The sequence below is a fragment of the Drosophila novamexicana genome, unplaced genomic scaffold (genome assembly GCF_003285875.2).
Source record: "Drosophila novamexicana strain 15010-1031.04,08,12 unplaced genomic scaffold, DnovRS2.1 tig00001062-arrow-arrow-pilon, whole genome shotgun sequence".
NCBI classification, from domain to species: domain Eukaryota; kingdom Metazoa; phylum Arthropoda; class Insecta; order Diptera; family Drosophilidae; genus Drosophila; species Drosophila novamexicana.
In genome coordinates, this window is record NW_020824838.1 from 696486 (window position 1) to 715951 (window position 19466).

The window sequence follows — 19466 nt, forward strand, 5'->3', positions numbered from 1 at the left end:
AGTCTGGCAACGCTGAAGCGTTTGGGCATCGAGTAGTTGTGTCGTCTGACAGCTTGATGGTTGAAGAAGAAGCAGCAGCAAACCATAATACGCGATGTGAGAAATGAAAAATATGCTAAAATAAAAGCAAATTGCAATTGTGTTACCATAGTATTTAAGTGTTTGCCAGTTGCCTAATAAATTGTTACAATAACAGAGAGCGGCAACACGACAAGGACGACAATTCGTGGAGCGTAAACCGAAGGCAACGCAAAAATGGCGGATCCACTGAGTCTTTTGCGGCAATACAACATAAACAAAAAGGAAATAATCGAGCGTGATAATCAAATTATATTTGGTGAATTCTCCTGGCCTAAAAGTGTCAAGACCAACTATCTCAAATATGGGTAAGTAGCTGGCCAAGCCACGTCTTAAAAATGCCTCTTCTGTTTTTTTTTTCACAACGTAATTTATTTTTGCAGCTCTGGTAAAAAGGGCGCTCCACGTGAATATTATACGCTGGAGTGCCTGCTGTACTTGCTCAAGAATGTTATGCTCCAGCATTCGGTGTATGTGCGTCAGTGCGCGGCGGAGGACATACCCGCCGTAAATCGACCCGATCGTAAGGAGCTGCTCGCCTACCTCAATGGGGAGACGCCCACATGTGCCAGTATCGACAAGAGCGCGCCGCTGGAGATACCCACACAAGTGAAGCGTACAGCGGATGGGGATGCGGCCACAAGCGGCGAGACGGCCGCCAAGAAGTCGCGCTTCGAGGAGACGCAAGTGCAAAAGGTGCGCGAACAGCTGGCGGCGCGTTGGGATGTCAATCAAAAGGAAACTGCCGTCAATATGGACAACATTAAGTCCCTGTCGGAGACGATGTCAGTGGAAAAGATAGCAGCCATCAAGGCGAAACGTTTGGCCAACAAACGTACTACAATTAAGCGCACGGATAATGAGGAGGCCATGGGCACAGATCTGCGCGCCATACTCGACTACGATGTGGACTCCACAAAGGATATCATAAGCCGCGAACGACAATGGCGCACACGCACCTCAGTGCTTCAGAGCACGGGCAAACTTTTTGCCAAGAACATTTTCGCCATGCTGCAGGGCATTAAGGCGCGCGAGGAGGGACGTAATCGTCCCCAGGTGCCAAATCCCATTAAGATGCCCGAGCCGGCGCGCATTACGAAGCCACAGCCACAGCTCTCTCAATACAATCGTTACGATCAGGAGCGTTTTAATCGCCAAAAGGAGGAGACCGAAGGCTTCAAAATTGACACGTTGGGTACATATCACGGCATGTCGCTTAAATCCGTGACGGAGGGCTCTCTGGCGCAGCGCAAGGCGCAGGCAAACATGCCACATGGCGCAGCGGCTGCAACGCCCACAGCTGTCTCCCGTGCAGCGCCCAAGGAGCTGCTGCCCACGGCACAGGCGCGACAGCTGCCCGCTAATGGGCCTCAGAAGAGGCCATCACGCACGCCTATAATCATAATACCGTCTGCCAACACGAGCCTTATAACTATGCTGAATGTTAAGGATATACTGCAAGATTTACGCTTCATGTCCACGTCGGACAAAAAGCTACAGGGCTGTCAGCGCGAAAGCGAGGTGCTGCTGCAGGTGAGCTGCCACTTATCACACTTCTGAGTTAATTTTAATCCCAAATTTCTTTATCGTCTAGCGCAAACGCAATAATCAGACCGTCTCGTATCGCGTTGTTGACAATCCCATCAAGCTCAGCCAACAGGATTGGCAGCGCGTTGTCGCTGTATTCGTCATGGGACCACAATGGCAATTCAAAGGCTGGCCCTGGGATGGGAATCCCGTTGAAATTTTCTCAAAGAGTATGTTCACAAAAGTGCTATAGGTGTAACTACCTTGTCGAGCGTATTGTAATCTGGTTGAAGGAGACAGCTCCACACACATACAATATATATATTGTATGTCAACATCAGTCAAATCAACATTGACATGAAACGTGGCATTAGGCCCGTTTTCAGTACAAGACAGAAAATAGTTTCGAAGCGGGATAAATCGGATCATTATATTAGATAGTTTCCATAGAAACAATCAATATATTTGTATGAAGCGCACAAATCAATAGCTATTATTTTCCTAACATCGATTTACTATATATAGCTTTATAGCTGTTGTTTTCTATATACTTATTTTGTTGCTCTTCTCTTTCAGTTTGCGCCTTTCATTTATGCTTCAGCGAGCTGAAATTGGATGCGAATGTGGAGCGTTGGTCTGTGACGCTGTTGCGTCTATCCCAAAACAAAAGGCATTTGGATCGCGCCGTGCTCAGCAAATTTTGGGAGACACTGGACAAGTATACAACCTTCAATATTCAAGAAATTATTGTTAGTTATTTAATGGTCTCCTCTCTTGCAGATACATGCTTAAGTACAAGCCAGATTTACGATTTTAGATACTGGGAAGTTAACGTTGAGCGCGCAATCGTTAGCATTACACTTAACAACGAAACAAAGAAAAGAAGAAAAATAGGAAAAACAAGCCAATGGCTATGGCCCAGAAAGTTAACTGTTTTAGCCCGCTGATAGATGGTCCAGCACTACACTTTTTCTACCCACTTTGTTGTAGGCAACGGGCGGTTCTAGTTATGCTAAAAGTTTGTTCAACTTGTACAATGTAATCTATGAAACTGAGCTAAGAAACAATATATAATTTGTATAATTAGTTTTAATAAAAAATATATAAGACGAATAATTAATTTTTTTTAAGAAATATTAATAGTAATTATGTACAGTGAGGTTTCATGGCCCTAATGTTAATTATCTGTTAACTGTGTCAACATGTAAGCTATTGACAGAACGGTTATAACAGTAGGCATTACTGTACAATTAATACTAATAAATATAACAGGGCAACTTTTAAGCTGTACAAGATAACCGAACTGAAAATGTTAACTTCAAAGCTCTAAGCTCTAAAAACCGGGTGACATCTTTATGGCTACTAACAGGAGACATATTTGTAGTTGTTAACACAAGCGTCTTCACGGCTGGAAATAAATACGATATTCAGTAAACATAATACAAATAACAAAGAAGAGTGTCACATGAAAGGGGGGGGGGGGGGGGGGGGGGGGGGGCTATTGCGTCAGAAAGATAATAACTGTTCAACAAAATATGACATTCTTGATGCTGGCTTTACAGTCTTGCATACCTGTTAAGCGTAACAGAATAACATACTTAAGCTGTTAAATGTAATATAAAAGAACGATTTGTACCTGTAAAGCCCAATAGATAAACACCTCAGTTGCTTACTATTACGTGATGGTATCGTAACAGCTTTTTAACACTATAATCATAGTTTTGGATGTAACAAATGTCAATCACAGTGCGATTTAGCGTGATATCAGATCATCCTTACAGCTGTTATGCATTTGTTCTTCCTAAAAACATATAATCTGTTAAATATAACAGAAGTTCGTTATTACTGTTAAAATTAACAGTAGGCCATACTTTGGCTTCGCCCAAATTATAACATTCATAAGTTTGTATCGGCCTATGTAACCCAAGAGTAGATAAATTAATCTAAAGCTATTAAAATTTTCGAAAATTGAGCATAGAATTTAATACATTTAATTAAAATTCAAAAAGAAAACTAAGTAACAGCGCGCCATAGCAGCTTAAAATTTAAGCATTCGATTAAATTCAACTTCCAGCATAAAATTAAATTTTTTAGAATTTAAAACAATATCAATTTGAATAATGTATCACATATCGAAGAGAATTTATTATATATTTATAGAAAAAACCATTAACTCGTATAAAACCAGCTCAAAAGGAAAACTGAAGCTTTTAATATAGTATTACCACAAAGGTAAAGCTAGCGTAAGGTATAAGACTAAACCGCGCCCATTTGTAGAATGGGTGTAAAGAGTTTATAGGCCTTTTTGATGTACTCGATAGCGGAATACATTTCGCCAAAATACGTGTTGACTCTAGCTTTGCACTCTTCCTGGTCCACAGCGCCTGATCCGTCGCTTTTGCTGCTCAGCAAAGCCGCATAGCGTTGGCTTAGACCCTGGAGATGTCCATTGAATTGCTTGCACAGATGCACAATGCCGTCCACCTCGTTGGCGGTGCTGTGGTGCGACTTTACCAGCATCAGCTCAGCGATTTTGTGCAGCTTGCACATTTCCAGGGCGCAGGCTTCACTGAGCGCGTTGATGCTCTTCGCATAGGCCTGTTCCAGATCTGCCGAGGTGGCCTCCTCGGAGCTCAGCCAGCTGAGAGACTGTGCCCAATGACTGCAAGGTGGGAGTGTGTTAATAAAAATTACATGTGATGATGGGTGGAAAATTGAGATTCGGGTGAGTCTGACTAATAAAGCAGCCTTAATTCCGATTGATCCTGCTCACCTGGCCACATCATCAAATTGAATGCCCAGCTCCGCATCGGTAATGGTGGCCAGCAAACGATCGTTGAGCTCTGAACCTGTGTAGTCGCCCTCGCTGTTGGATTCCACATCCTCCAGCTCCAGCAGCTCCTGAACCTCGCCAATGGTTTCCTGCATGCGCAAATATCATATGAATATTATTATTATTGAAATTAGTTATGTTTATTTGCCTGCAGTTCACTTAGCGCATGTCCGCTGACCGCGTCCAGCAGCGTGTCCAGCTTGAGACGCGACTCCTTGGACAGTATTTCCAGCGCTTCGTAGTGCACCAGGCCGCAGTAGTTCTCGAAAAGCACGTCGAAGCGCAGTTGCGCCTTTTGTTTCTCGAGCTGCAGCTGTTGCAGCGATTCCTCCATTTGATCCGCATCCTTTTTGGCTTCGAGCAGCACAGCGCTCAGGTTAGGCTTGTTCGCATCGAGTCCCAGTAATTTGCGTTTGTTCATTAATTTGGGATCGTTTTCCTGCAGTATGTTCATGGTCTTCTTGCCAATTCCCTCTAGCGTATCCAGGCCCGTGTTGAGCACCTTGGAGCCCAGCGTTGTGACAATGCCCAGATTAAATGCTGGGGCGCCGCCAGCTTCGGGCTTTTCTATAGCTGCTGCAGCTTCTGTTGTCGTCTGTTGCTCTGTGCCTGTGGGCCTGGCCACCCCCTCGGCTGCATTGATTCGCGCCAGCTCCTCGGGATCGGGCACGCCTATTATCTGATTTAGTCCTTGATTCACCTGGGTTGTTATGTTGCCCAGACCCTCCGTGGCGGTGCTCAGCACAGAGCTCAACTTGCCGCCCCATAAGCCCCAGCCAGAGGAGGAGGCTGACGCAGGCGGAGCTGCTGGTGACCCTACTGAAGCTTTGCCCAAAGGGTTTGATTGCTCTTCTGCAGCTTTGTTGTTTTGCGGCTGCAGCTCCTTTTCAACGTGCACAAACTTGTCATCATCATCGTCGCCATCGCCCCAATCGTCCCAGTTGTCGTCCTCATCGCTTTGATTCCAATCATTTGAGTTCTCATCCTCTTTATTTGGTTTATTTGCCATTATTCCGTGCGTTTACCACGTAGTTTCATGAATCTGACAATTATCGATAGCTGGCAACCTATCGATAATTTAATACCACTCTTACATGTGTGCCTAAAAAACGAACCTGTTAGTTAGCAGAGGTATTTTCAGTGTAACTTTGGCGCGAACTTTTTGTAATTTATAATGTGTTTATTATGTTATCTAAAGCTAAATAAAGCTAACTCTAACTTTAAAAATATAATGGCACTGACTCGTTCATGGCTCACGTATGTACAATGGTTCGTGCTATTGTACGAATTTAACGATATAGGTGGATCTCTAATTTGCAGATTTAAATACCACTGTTAGTTAACAGTGAAGCTGTCACTTTAACATTGGCGCGAATAACTCATGTGATAATAATTGTGTTTTATAAAAACTGTGTTTAAATTTGTGTAAACCAACTACTGCTTATCATAGACTATCATTAATAATATAAAGAACATAAAAACAATAAAAGAATAAAAACACTCACTAATACATGTGATTTTTTTCTTGCTCATTTTGTTCAGTTCCCAGGTAACACATAATTTGAGTGCGTATTCAGCACGTGGTTTCATTACCAAAATGTCGAAAGGAGTATGTATAAAGAAAGGTAAGTGTAAAAAGAAAACTGACCAAACCCGCAGTGCCCACAGACATAAAGCCTCAAATTGTGTAGTCAGCCTATAGCAACAACAACAATAACAGCAGGTAACTGTTGCTCTTATTAGAAATACATAAATTATTGGAGCACCTTGTGTCACCTGTGTGCGTTGGAATGCCCCACTGGAGTTGCCACATTCATGTCTTGGCATTCACGCACACGCACATACACGCACGCAAACTATTTTCTGCTCAATGCATACAAATTGAATTGATATTAGTTTGTAAAATATTTAGGCATTAAAATAGCAAACAGATGTGTGTGTGTTTGTGGCTGTGTGTGCGTGTGTTGCTGCTTGCATTGGTATTGTGCTGTGCTGTCCCAGTTACCTTTGGTGACTCTTTCTGTAAAACTGTTTTCATGCGAATCTTTAATTTTGCCTGTGTGCAAGTGCGAAAGAGATGGCCGATATATTCATATTTATTTGTACTGCAAAAGAATGCAAACATGTTCTTTGCAGTTTTGTTTTGTTGTGTGGTTTTTCATTAGATACAGAGTGGTTTGGCAATATTATGTACACAGTTGGGCAGATTTTAAGAGAAATTGTAAACTAAAAACATGGATGAACGTAAGTACTGTGAACGCTTACAGAAAAGTCAGATTACACGAAAACATACATAGAAGAAAAAAAAAATACTAACAAACGTATAAATACATTACCTAATTTTAACATATTGCCAAGTATAATTCTGGTGAATTAAAATGAATGAATCTTTTTAAGCAACATTTTAAATTGTTGGTTGTTAGCTAAAGCTTAGTGATCGTAGACTTTTTGTTGGAAAATTTGTCGGGAAAAGTTTTCGTATGAAAAATATGATTTACATCAAATCAAAAAAGTATTCACATAAGGGAGACTACTAAATTGAAGAGTAATGTAATGTGTGTCCAAGGCATCTGCCTGTATTAATGTCTGTTAACAGAAATGTTAAGCACTGCAGATACACATGTTACAACGTTTTAACAGAATTCTAAGCTCTCTTCGATCTGTAAGTTCTCTTAAACTTAACTGTTGTTGCTCTTGATTTTGCACTTGCAATTGATCTAAATGTTGATTGTGTGCGAGTTGACTAAGTTTTAAAATTAAGAGTAAATACAAGGAAATTGTGCTCTTAATTGTTTATAGCCACTTCAAAGCGAATACCCTTCGATTGCTCTTAAGCCCACATAAAAACAATGCTCGTTCAAATTTTAACTGTGTCTGCACAGTGTGCCACATATCTAATTGTGCTCATAAATTAGAAACGAACACAAACAAAATTCGGTTGTCAGCTAAAAGTTTGCTCGGTGCTAACCAGCATATAAATTTGACAGGAACGCAAAATTAACAAACCAAGACAATTTACCTGGCACACACAAACGCACGCACACCTTGCCATAAGCGAAGAATTTTCATAAACTTGCTGCATACTTTTTGGCAAGACACACACACACACACACATATGTATATATGGAAGGAGGGAGCGCGACAACCACACGCTATATTTCGTCACGGAGGCTGCCATAAAATGCGCACAACCAAAATTTATCATCGAGACTAGAAAATAAAAGCAACAAAGCGCAACTAGTCGCACATTTGTTGTTGCCTGCTTTTAACATCCGTTTTTCTTCTCCCTTTCCCTCCCTTTCCGTTTCCTTGTGCCGTGTGATTAATTTTTTAATTAAAAATTGTAAGCATAGCATCGAGTGGCAGCTTCAACGTTGCAAAAACCTTTGCATTTTTGCGTCTACCTCGACCGCTAATATGTGGGCGACCGAGAAAAAAATACATTGAACACAAAAAATCACTTGTATTTTTATTAAGTATACACCCTGTATAATATTCTCCTGCGTGAGTATGTGCAGGTATGTGGTTACCTTGGCATTCAATGCCAGCGATTTTTGGCAACGTCAATTTCAGGCGCTTGACGCAATTTCCTTATATGCAAATTTATCTACAAGTGGCAATTGCTGGAGCGATACAGAATGAGAGAGAGAGAGAGAGGGAGAGAGAGATACACAGAGAGCAAGAGATGCACATAGAGGGCGAGAGCGAGATAGAATGAGTGCGAAAATAATTGCATGTTCGATGCAAGTTGCAAAAATGAAATGTAATATTATCAGCATTCAGGCAATATTATCACTACCATTACCAATGCTCATTTCTGGATAAGTTTAGTTGCCTGACATTTTAACACTCACACACACGCATATCATGTATCATAGGGCACAGCTCCATTAAAAGCACACTTAACAGAAGTAAATTAGGAAAATCTATTGCAGATATTTATTTAATGTTTTAAGTAAAGCGGCAGCTCATTTAGCTGACTCGGCTGCTTAATTGAAAATCGAATTAACGGTCTGTTATGGGCTGTTATCGATTACCATTCTTTTAATCATCTTATTTAATGCTACAATTTATCTCTATATATAAAACTGTTTGTCCTGACTGACTGACTGACTGATTGATTGCTGAAGCTGAAGTTACCTTATGTGATGAAGGTGCACGTTAAGACGGGGTTTCTGGAAATTGCGCCCGCAAGTATGGAAAAATCGCGAGAAACGTTTGTATGAAACTTTTTTGTTTACCATCCGATCGGCCTCAAACTCAACTTCAAAGTTCTTTGTTCAAATTCATTTGAGGGGTGTTTCACACTTTTCCAAAAATGTATTCCTCCTTGGTGGAAATGGAGGTCAAAGATTTTGTGGATGACGTTTCGCCCCCAAATTCATTTTCAAGGATCTATATGAAAAAGTATTTGAAACGTGCTTCACATTTTCAAATCCTTGCTCAAATTGATTTGAGGGTTGTTTCGCACTTTTTGGAAAATCCATCCCTCCTTGGTGAAAATGGGGGTCAAAGATTTGGCGGGGGACGATTCGCGCTTAAATGCATTTCTAAGTATCCATAAGAAAAATCATGTTAGACCAGTTTCACATTTTTCGCAGGATTAAAGCATCCTGGTTAAAAAGTGCAATTCAATTCAATTTTTTTCCGATTTGCTTCAAAATTATTTTCAAAGCTTTTTGAGAACACTTATTTTATACGTGCCACGGGCAAGGGCGGGCTATATCCGCTAGTCGTATATATTATAGTAATATATGTATTTGTATATAATATATGTCCTGTTAATTGTAACGATTGTGCTCATAAACATTGTGATTTATAAATCGTTATCGATAACCTTTTCACTATCGATAAAAAGGGTTTTATAATTGTCTTGCGTGGATACCAATAACACCATATAAAACTTCTCTTCATTTGATCGATATTTAATTAAATTATCGAAATTATTTTGGGGAACATTCGTTAAAGTAAGCAGTAAATATTGTAAGGACTCTGGAATCATAAGGGCGCATTTTATTGTTCCCAGTCAACAATTCAATGTGGGTGTTTCTTGAATTGATTCCCCCGGTTATTCACAATCAAAATTGTTTTAACTGTGCACACAAATAGACGAGAAGACCGCAGCCGACATTTAGGGGGTCAAGGGCGACTAAAAGTAGCATATACAACACACAGAATCCTTCACACACACACACACAGACACACAACACACAGAATCCTTCACACACACACATCCGCATGCCCACGCTCAGTTTTAGACAAAGATCCTAGGGAGGGTCTAAATATGGGTGTGTGTTTTTTACATGCAAAGGACATCTTTGTCATTTTTACCCACAAGCAACTAATAAAGGAGCTCATCATTGTTGTTGCATATTGCCTGCCTGTTTGTTGTACATTGTTATTGATACCTCAGACTTCCTTTAAACACACATACGTACACACACACACACGCACACACACTGTGAGAGACAGAAGGGAACCCTTTTTGGGGCAATTCCCGAAAGTCTTCAGACTGGCTTTTACTTCCTTTTTGCGTAGCGCCCTGCTTGCTTTTGTGCTGATGGCAATAAAGCATACTTCCAGCTGTTTATTAACATGTTTCTTTGTGAATATATGCACACACATATATCTTATATAAATAAACACACACACACACAAACACGCAGCCGCAAGTCTAACTGACGTTGATAGGCAAGTGACGGCATTTCTGTGTGTCTGTGCTTACAAGTTTCGTCTTACAAGTGAAAAATTCCTTTAGGCCAAAGTGTGCATTAAGAAGATTGTTTTACTATTGTTGTGACGCACAGCACAGGCATCCCACACACACACACACACACACACACACAACAGTGAAAAATACCTTAACTACATGACATCACATTGGCAGACAAGAAGACAGCTTCGTCGCCTGCAGCTCTGTTTGTTTCCTTCTCTTATGCCACTCTCTCGCTCTATCTTTACTTCCCTTCTCTATCTTTCTCCCATACACTATTACTCTCTCTGCCTCTCTTTCTATCTCACACGCTGTCATTCCACTCAACAAAAGGATTCAAATTTCATTAAATCTCATACAAAAGTATCAAAATGCCATTGTTGTCATGACGCCCACATACACTCGCACACATCCTCACACAGACCTTGCACTTGCCCCCAACTTCTCCCCACTCCCCCCCCCCCCCCCCCCCCCCCCCCCCCTATAACCCAGTGGGGCACTCTTAGCGCGCCTGGGTCCTTCTCGACACTAAAGCAGCAGCATCTGCAGGCTTTATACATATTGGTAACTGCTTTTACTTTGGGCCTTTTATTCGATTTACGTTTCAACTTGCTCAAATTTGTTTAGTGTGTGTGCGTGTGTGTGTGTGTGTGTTGTGTGTATGAGTTTTCATGAGCTTAGCACCAAGGCTTTGATCGCTATCATCTATAATGGAAAACTTAATAGACTAGACAACACTGTGTCCCAACAAACATCCAATATCAAATTTTCTACAAATGTTTCGTAATAATCGAGCTGCTTTAGATAACTTGATTTTTTAGCCTCTTTAAGCATTAGTTGGCGCATAAAGTTTTCTCTAATCGTTCACAAATAAATTGCATATACGTAGGCTGTTCTATAATTCAATGTTTTAATCCTATGACAGTGAAATCGATCTACAAAACAAGGTGAAATTCGTCCTATCTTGGTGAGAGGCTCATTGAGTATAAGCACTGTGTTAGCAGTAACTACAGCTGTTAATGGATGTCTTGCTGTTAATAAAATAATGTTAATACACTGTTAGTGATAGGTACTCTGCTACTACTTAACATTTTTAAGTTATCTGAAGTTATCACTTTAATCAAACTTTCTTTTCTTTAGCGGGTGTGACGCAGAAATCTTTTTTTAACCAAATTCCAGTTGGTTTTACCATTTTTATTTGATCATTAGTCAACTTAACTTCTAGCAGCTAATAGTATGTATTTGACAGATGCTAACCATAAAGAGATAACTCTGTTATCAACATGATTGAGAGCGACTTTAAATTGTTCTCGCTTGATAGTAATTAATATTAATATTTATTTATTAGTAATATTATTTTTGATGTATTTAGTTGGCTTAGCTGTCGATTTTCATAAGTAGCAGCCCAGTATCAAGCTTCGATTTTACAGTGAACATCAACAGCGCAAGCTCAATTAACATTAACATTTAACAGATCTTTCGTTATTTACTATCAACAGTAGCATCACGTGATAAATAAACATGAGCAGCATTGCTTTCACACGCACTTTGCCAGTCACACGCACTGTTTGTTTCCTTGTTCATTTTATTTATTTTTTGTCATTTTCACTGCCGCAGTTCCTCCAATTAGCTGTTTTTGCTGTCATTATTTCTTTTACCTGTCAGCAACTTGTGTGTACCCATTACTTTCTCTACTAATTTACACATTTGGTAATTTGCAAGTCTACTTTAAGGCTGCCAGCAAGCCCATGCGCAAACACACACAAGCACAAACACGCAAAAATCCAGGTAAGCATCCGCAATTATTTCAATCAACTGTGTGTCGCGAGTGTCACAGACAGCCTCAAATATGTGTGTACAGTGGCTGCCTAATCTGCCACCCACAGCTGCGAGCTGCCGAGCCGGCACGGGCCACCCGAAACCATGCCAAGCCCCACCCTCTACATGTCTCTATCTTTTCAACTTTTGGCAAACAAACTTTTCAAATTGCTTTCGCATTAAAAATCACTAAAATACGTTTTGCGCATCGCTGCTTACAAAATGGCGTTGTTGTGTGTGCGGGCATGTATGTATGTGTGTGTGTGTGTCTGTGTGTGTTTGTCTGTGTGTGTGTTAGTGTATGTTGCCTGTTTGCTTACGTTAAGTGTCATTAAGCTTTTGTCAACTCATCAGCGTCGTTTGTTGTTGCGAAAAGTTAGGCATATCAAAAACATAAATTAAACAACTAAGATGGCAATAAATACTCTCTAATGCTCGACATCAGAATACCCTGTAGCAAGTACTGACTTAATTAAAAAGATTGAAGTTCCTGCATAAAAGATTAATGATCGAGCTCACAATAGCCTTTACACAATTAACATTTTTTATAGACTATTATTATAGATTATCCTGTTAAAATCAAATATTGAGTCAAAGAGTTCAGCAGCAGGTTTCTTCGTATATTATTCTTGCACTGCTTTGCTTCTATTTGTCGCATATATATATATATCTATATATATACCACCTGCTTTGGCCTCACATTACAGAAATTTCGTTCAAAAATTTTGCTAAGCATCTGATTGGATAAAAGCCCATTCTTCTCTTATCCGAGAAAAAGCCACAAATGAGCATCGAACATATCAAACAAAGTTGACCACAGTAAAATTGCTGTAGCCAATATGAAAACTGACCAAAACAATTCTAAAAGCTGACTGTAAACTCGAGAAAAACCGCAAATCATTGGCTCAACCCATTCTGTGTTTCGGTCAAGAGGGGCTACATACAAATTATTATTACACGTACGCCATGTGGGACTTGTGTGGGTCAAGCAAAAAGTTGTTGCTTGTTTGCATTTTATTAAAAGTTCAAAATCCGACATGTGGCATAATTGCTTCATGGTTAGTTGTTTAAATAAAAGAATTGTAAAGTTTTTCTACTAAAATGTAAAAAAAATGTGTGAATATTACAATACGTGCGTTATTATTTAATTTAGGAACATTTAAATGTAGAATTCAATTTAAAGCTTTTGTTAGATGCATCGAAAACATTTTTAGTCCATTTACATTCTTTGCAAATTTATGTATTACATACAAACTCGTTGATAATAATAAGGCTTAGGCCCGCAATTTAAATGAACGTCTCTCTTTGCGATTCTCATGCTAAACAATTAACTGGATTACGTTTAATTAAAAAAACCCCCCAGCTCATAATTTATCCACTTACTGATCATAATTGGCCACAAATTGTGACCAGAAACCATCGAGTATGGCAACCCGTTCGGCACGTATGATATCATATGGTACATCGGCTATATCAATAACCGAGGGTAGCAAAAATGCAATTTTAATTAGCCGAACGTGCGACAAACGCACGTAGAACGCATAACCGCAAGATGGTGCTGCAATTAGGCAACTGGCGATGGTCTGGACTGGACAAGCTCCAGCAATTTCCACTGCTGTCAAGCCAGACAGTCAGTCAGTCTGCCTTTCAGTCAGTCCGCCAGTCAATGCAATGTGCTGCTGGTACGTGCTGCTTCAGCCAAACAAAATTATGTGGCCAACATTTGGTGGAGGCACATTTCGCGGGCAGCTGCTGCTGGAAAGGGAGATCGGGGCAGTTGGGGCAACAACAACTGCTGCCAGCTTCGGGTTTATCCGCTGCCAGTCGTTTGTTTTGCAATGCCCAAATGACTTTATCGATTTGCCCAGTACGTTTGTACAATTTGGCGTATTGCATACATTACGAGGCGGCAGGAGCAGATCCACAGCTCTCGCGCTGGGCAAACCGACCACGCTAACGAGCCTCATTAGTGGCATGCGTGGCAATGTGGCACTGGGAAATGGGAAATGGTGAAAAGTACAGAAATGACATTGGGTGGTCATCGTTCTGTTGACATGTCAGCACAGCGAACGTGATTTCTTATTCGGATACGCCAAATGATGATTACGAAGCGTTCACACACCGAAGGGTTATTGTGCATCAGTTTTTCGCATGCTTTTCCACATGAGTTTTCCAGGCTATCGTAAGATGAAGCAACACGTTTGGGCCGTAGATCTCTGTTATCTTTTACTTTTGTCCGCTGTGTGAATGTCACATTGCTAACGTGAAATTAACAGATGATTGAAAACCACGTTATATATATACATGCATACGTAATGCATATTTTGCGGCAGACAGCTGGCACCATATAAGATCGTGTTCCTTATTCGAATCATCGTCCAAGTACGCCCCATTGACTGCGTTTGACCTAGGGTCTTAAAACTTGGAGTATATTTTCTTTTTATACCCTGAACCCATTAAAAATGGTTATAAGGGTATTTTGCAAAATCCAAATGTATGTAACAGGCAGAAGGAAGCATCTCCGACCCCATAAAGTATATATATTCTTGATCAGCATCAATAGCCTAGTCGATCTAGCCATGTCCGTCTGTCTGTCCGTCTGTCTGTCTGTCCGTCTGTCTGTCTGTCCGTCTGTCCGTATGTATGAACGCAAGGATCTCAGAACGTATTAGAGCTAGAGATTTGAAATCTTAGATGTAGGTGCTCCTAGTGCCTGCGCAGTTCGAGTTTGTTTCCGATAATCGATAACTTACTCCGTTTCCAAGCAATCGATAAAAATCGATATCGATATCCTGTTTTTTGGGCAATTTTGGTAAATAACAAGAGCTAGATCACCAAACTTGACATATAGCTTCTAAAATAGAATATACATTTGCATTTGATGTTGGAAGAAGGTTCACGGTATCGCCTAGTCGGGCGCTGCCGGCTAGAACCTATTACTTGTTTCTTTGTACACCTTACGCTTACTCAAGTTTGTTGCAAATTCAGACAATAAGATCTTTCAACAGATCTCTCTCAGATGAGTGAGATGGATTAGATTTTGTCTACCTTCCTTCATTTTGCGCAAAACCAATCGAGCATATTTGCAACTTCTACCACCTTTGAATGTATTCTTTGCGCTATTATCTCATTATTAGTCCTTTATAAGCAATTATATGCCTTCTGTGTCTCTTGTGCTTCACATCTGCATAAAATTAATCAAATAGCCAAGTAGGCCCGAAAGGCTCTGCCACCAAAAGCTGACCCAAGCAAGGCGCCTAATTAATTGATTGAGGATGTTGTTCGCATTGTTGTTCTTGTGGCTGCGGCTTTGGCAACGTCATCGTCATCGTCATCGCCATTGTTGTCGTCAATGGTCTCAGTTGCAAACTGTCATAATATTGACTCATTGGTCATGTAATTAATGGTGTTAAGACTCGCACGACATATTAATGCAATTCAATTGATACACAGCATCCGCTTCCCATTTGCTGCACTGTCCGCTCAGACAGCTGTGTGCACTCGAATATTGATTTCAATTATAATGGAAACCAAACCAACCCAATATCTCGCCCCTTTCTCCAACTGGTACCTAGCCACGAGGCATTCACTAATTGCTGTCACTTTGGTCCGGCTTGTGCTGCGCATATTAAATAGCTCTGGTCGGGTAAAAGTAAAGCAAAAAGCGCAGTATCTGCGTAGTGCCATAGACTGGGGCTCTTTACAGACATTTATCAGTTGTACCAATCATTCCCATATCCAGTAGTTGTTTTTGATGTTTGCCTCGTTTAGCTGTGGCAAGTTCAAGCACTATGTTAAATTAGGAATGTTAAAAACAAATTGTCTGTAGTTCAATTTCACAGTTAGCAATGTCTTTTCCTTTCAGGTTTAGTTCGCAATTTTAAATTAAACAATTCTATTATGAATAAATGAATTGCTTTTTGCAAACTTAGTTGTTATTGCTTTAACCTGCAAATATATATAGCATCTTCGATCCCATAAAGTATATTAATTCTTCTTCAGCATCAATAGCCGAGTGCGGTTTCTTTTTAATTGAAGAGTCGGTCCGTTATCAGGCATTCACTAAAATTCGATACCGATATCCTCTCCAGCATATCGCAGTATACCAAATAAATATAAAGTATCTTCCGTTATTTTAAAACCGCCTCCCCATTCCGCAAAATCATTTATATTACGTATGAATATTCTATGGCACAATGGGATCTCTACTGCAGCACATTTTTATTAAGCTCGGTTAAGAAACACAAAAGTAATTAAAGAAAATGTGTGGTCACATTGGCGAGCCACGTGGTAGATAGCACCAAGAGTAGGCATTTTCTGCATGTGCATACATGTGCACACATTCATTCAATTGATCACACATTCATTTGCACACATACATTCAGTTTTCCGTAAAAATGTAAGTGCATCTCTGCCCAATAAATAGTAAAAAGTATAAAGTGTGCTTGTTTATGTTTATGCATGCAAAAATGAACTTGAAAACTTTTGGTTGAAATATATCATTCTATGGCACTTGCAGAACAAGTCTGAATCGATAGAATGCTTCGGTAGAAAGTTCAATGGTATCTTCTAAACGGGCACTCTATTTCTAATTTAACTATTAATTTTAGTACAAGTACCCAATATCAATAAATCTCTGTAGTTGGCATGGGCTAAATCGCATAACCGTTTACAAACTAAAGATTTGAACTCGGATCAATTGTATGAACTAGTCATTTGAGACAGCTTTTACCGGGAACAACTGTGAGCTTGTATTATTTGTCATTCCGTATAAAGATTTATTTGTCTCAAAAACAGCTAGATTTTGTTAAAAATGCAGGATCAAAAAATAAAGTTATAGGTACTCATCGCTATCCTCATCGCTGTCCTCGGTGCTCTCCTGCATGTTGCCAACCATAGTTTCGGGGCATTTCGGCTTACTAACTGGCATATGCAGGTCGTTGTCGGATGAAATAATATGCTTTTGCGATTGAAACAAACATTTGTTACGCTTTGGTGTATTTTGACCCGAAGACTTGGCCTTGGTTTTGCCATTATCCTTGTTACTACAATGTGGCTTCTCCTTGTCAATGTCATTCTGCATTTCATAGATCCTTAAGGGCTTTCGTTTCAAAATGTTCCGTGAATTCAGTTGATTGTGCACTTTCGACTGACTAGGACCCTCGTAAGGACCCTCTTCGCCAAAGCCATCTGGATATATTTTCTCGGGTGGTTCTTGCTCGCGATAGTAATACCTATTGGGTATTTCGGCAAATGCATCGCTATCGTAGGATGTACCACCATCATCCGAACCAGACTCTTCTTCGGATGCTTGAGAACTTGATTCATAGTCGGTTTTTCTCGAGCCTGCCATTGTATTTATCTTGCGTTTCGCATATTTGGGACTATGTGCTCGCTTCACAGACCCGACCATACTTTGCCGCACATTCACCTTGGCAAGTGGCGCTCTTACAGCCTTTTTAAGTGGACTGTTCGTGTGGAGTTTTATTTGTTTACTTGGATTATTCTCGGGTTGATTGACTCTTGGTGTGAAGTTTTGTGTAAGGAATTTCTTTATTATGCTTGTATTGCCCTCGGGTGGAATATCCTTTACCACAGTTCTGGCTACCGTTAATTTCTTAGTTGGGCTTGCCTGTGGCTTAGTTTCGATACGCTCCAACTTGTCCTTGTGCAATTTATTGTCATTCGTCTTGTTGGTCTGCTTCATCAGCATTTGCAAGAGGATGGGCAGATCCTTGTTGTCAAAGTCGTCACCGAATTCACGCTGCAGCTTTTCACGCGGCTTCACTTGGCCGTTGTCACCCGTTTCCAGTGCGAATGTCTCCAGGGTATGCTTGTAGCCATACCAGGCGAAATAGTCCACCACCAGGTAGTTGAGCAGCTGCAGCAAGCCCCGTTGATGCATATCGCCACCACAGAGCGGTTCGTCCCTTTCTAGATCCATTTCTCCACGCATCATTTTAAGGACCTTCACATGCAGTCCGCTGCGCATCTCGTCCAGTATTCCATTTCGTTCGAAATGCAATCTAATGCTATCCTCAATGATCTGTGAATATGAGCTGTTTTCCATTTTTGAAATAAAATACACCAATGAAAATTTGTACGGCGACCACGAATTTGATTTATTTGTATTTTACGAGCTAACAGTCTGAACTCAAATTGCTATTTGACCGTATGGAAACCAGTTAGAGCCCATTATGTTATGAATCTTGACAAAAGGTTTACTCAGTTAGTTTGATTTTGTTCTTTTAGTCTACAAAGTTTAACGGCTAAAGGCTGTAGCTCGTTAATCATGCAGATAACCTTGAGCTGGAGGCTGCATACATTAGCCATTAGCTAAACTTTTGCACATCGCTGGCAAGTTTTCGGATCTGTCTGAGGAGTCTTGGTGTCAAAGCGCATTAAACGACGGGCTGATGTAGTTTAGTGATTGCCTTAAGGGTTAACCCGATGTTGTGAGAAGTGCATGGAGAGGCCGTTTTTATACGCAGCGCTCATTGAGAAAGGCTTCCTCGATTTTATGTAGCATACATATTCTGCATCAGCCTGTACATCTTTCCTTATATATTTACGTGTTGATTGATAATTGAAATTTCGCAAATGAAAGTCAATTGTTATCGATACCTCATCCCGTTCTCATGTAACTGTTAAGCTTCGCGATTTATAAGAAAACAATTATTTGCTTAACATAGTTCAAACCTTGTCGTGTCTTTTTGTAGACAGTCATTATTTTTCAATGTGACTTTAATATGCAACTTACGTCCATAGCAACTTAAGTACCTATAACTTTAATAACACGCAGCAAGTGTATCTATAGATGTAAAATAATGCCCACTGCTATTTAGATCCGTCAGGATATTGAAAATAAGGTTTTTTTAATATGGCAACATTAGATTAATATATATTTTGTTTTACTTCATAAAATGAACACAATATTTTCCAAACATGTTTCGGAAAGGGAGAAATTTCCGAGTATCAATGCCTAGTTAAACTTTGTACAGACAATTGTAAAAGGTGCTTAGTCAAAATTATTAATGCGCTTTTAGTGGGCTCTGAAGCATGGACGTTGGACCTCGGGCTCAATCATTCTTTGCCGTACATTAAATTTATTTTTACGCTTATTGATAACATTAAAGGAAGCACCTGTTCCGGTGTCATTAAAGTTTTTCACATTCACATTTGCAACATTCTTCGACGGCTTCTTAACTGAAATGGATTTCATAACGGGGTCATAATTGTAATTGTAATTTTGCAGTTTGTCCATATTTATTGGGCTGTCCTTACTATGAACTTCTTTGTTAATTCCAAGTGAGTTCTTCACTTTCGTTGGGATTGCCTTAGATTGACGTAATTTCTTTGCTTCCCTTTGGATTTCCTTAGCCAGCGTAACACTTATCATGGTGCTTGATCCGAATAACGGATTGAATTGACTCGGAACTTTCTTGGCTGGAATATCTTTACCCACTTGCCTGGGATCTTGTAAGTTCTCCATTTCGC

At 40.2% G+C, this 19466-nt stretch overlaps 3 protein-coding genes across 3 annotated transcripts; 1 reads left to right on the plus strand and 2 right to left on the minus strand.

Annotated features, from left to right (window-relative positions):
• Window positions 1-21: 21 nt before the first annotated feature.
• On the plus strand, window positions 22-2730 carry LOC115766123 (parafibromin). The gene is made up of 6 exons (XM_030709944.1): window positions 22-96; window positions 197-386; window positions 462-1611; window positions 1673-1835; window positions 2182-2323; window positions 2386-2730. The coding sequence occupies exons 2-6, from the start codon at window positions 256-258 to the stop codon at window positions 2420-2422; spliced, it is 1623 nt and encodes a 540-aa protein (XP_030565804.1). The 5' UTR covers window positions 22-96; window positions 197-255; the 3' UTR covers window positions 2423-2730.
• Window positions 2731-3717: 987 nt separating this feature from the next.
• On the minus strand, window positions 3718-5467 carry LOC115766183 (protein FAM114A2). Its single transcript, XM_030710025.1, has 3 exons — window positions 4587-5467; window positions 4379-4527; window positions 3718-4267 (listed from the first exon to the last, which is right to left on the minus strand). Exons 1-3 carry the CDS (start codon window positions 5445-5447, stop codon window positions 3862-3864), a joined length of 1416 nt encoding a protein of 471 aa, XP_030565885.1. The 5' UTR covers window positions 5448-5467; the 3' UTR covers window positions 3718-3861.
• Window positions 5468-16726: 11259 nt separating this feature from the next.
• Window positions 16727-18132, minus strand: LOC115766104. Its single transcript, XM_030709924.1, has one exon. The coding sequence runs from the start codon at window positions 18037-18039 to the stop codon at window positions 16804-16806; it is 1236 nt and encodes a 411-aa protein (XP_030565784.1). The 5' UTR covers window positions 18040-18132; the 3' UTR covers window positions 16727-16803.
• Window positions 18133-19466: the final 1334 nt, after the last annotated feature.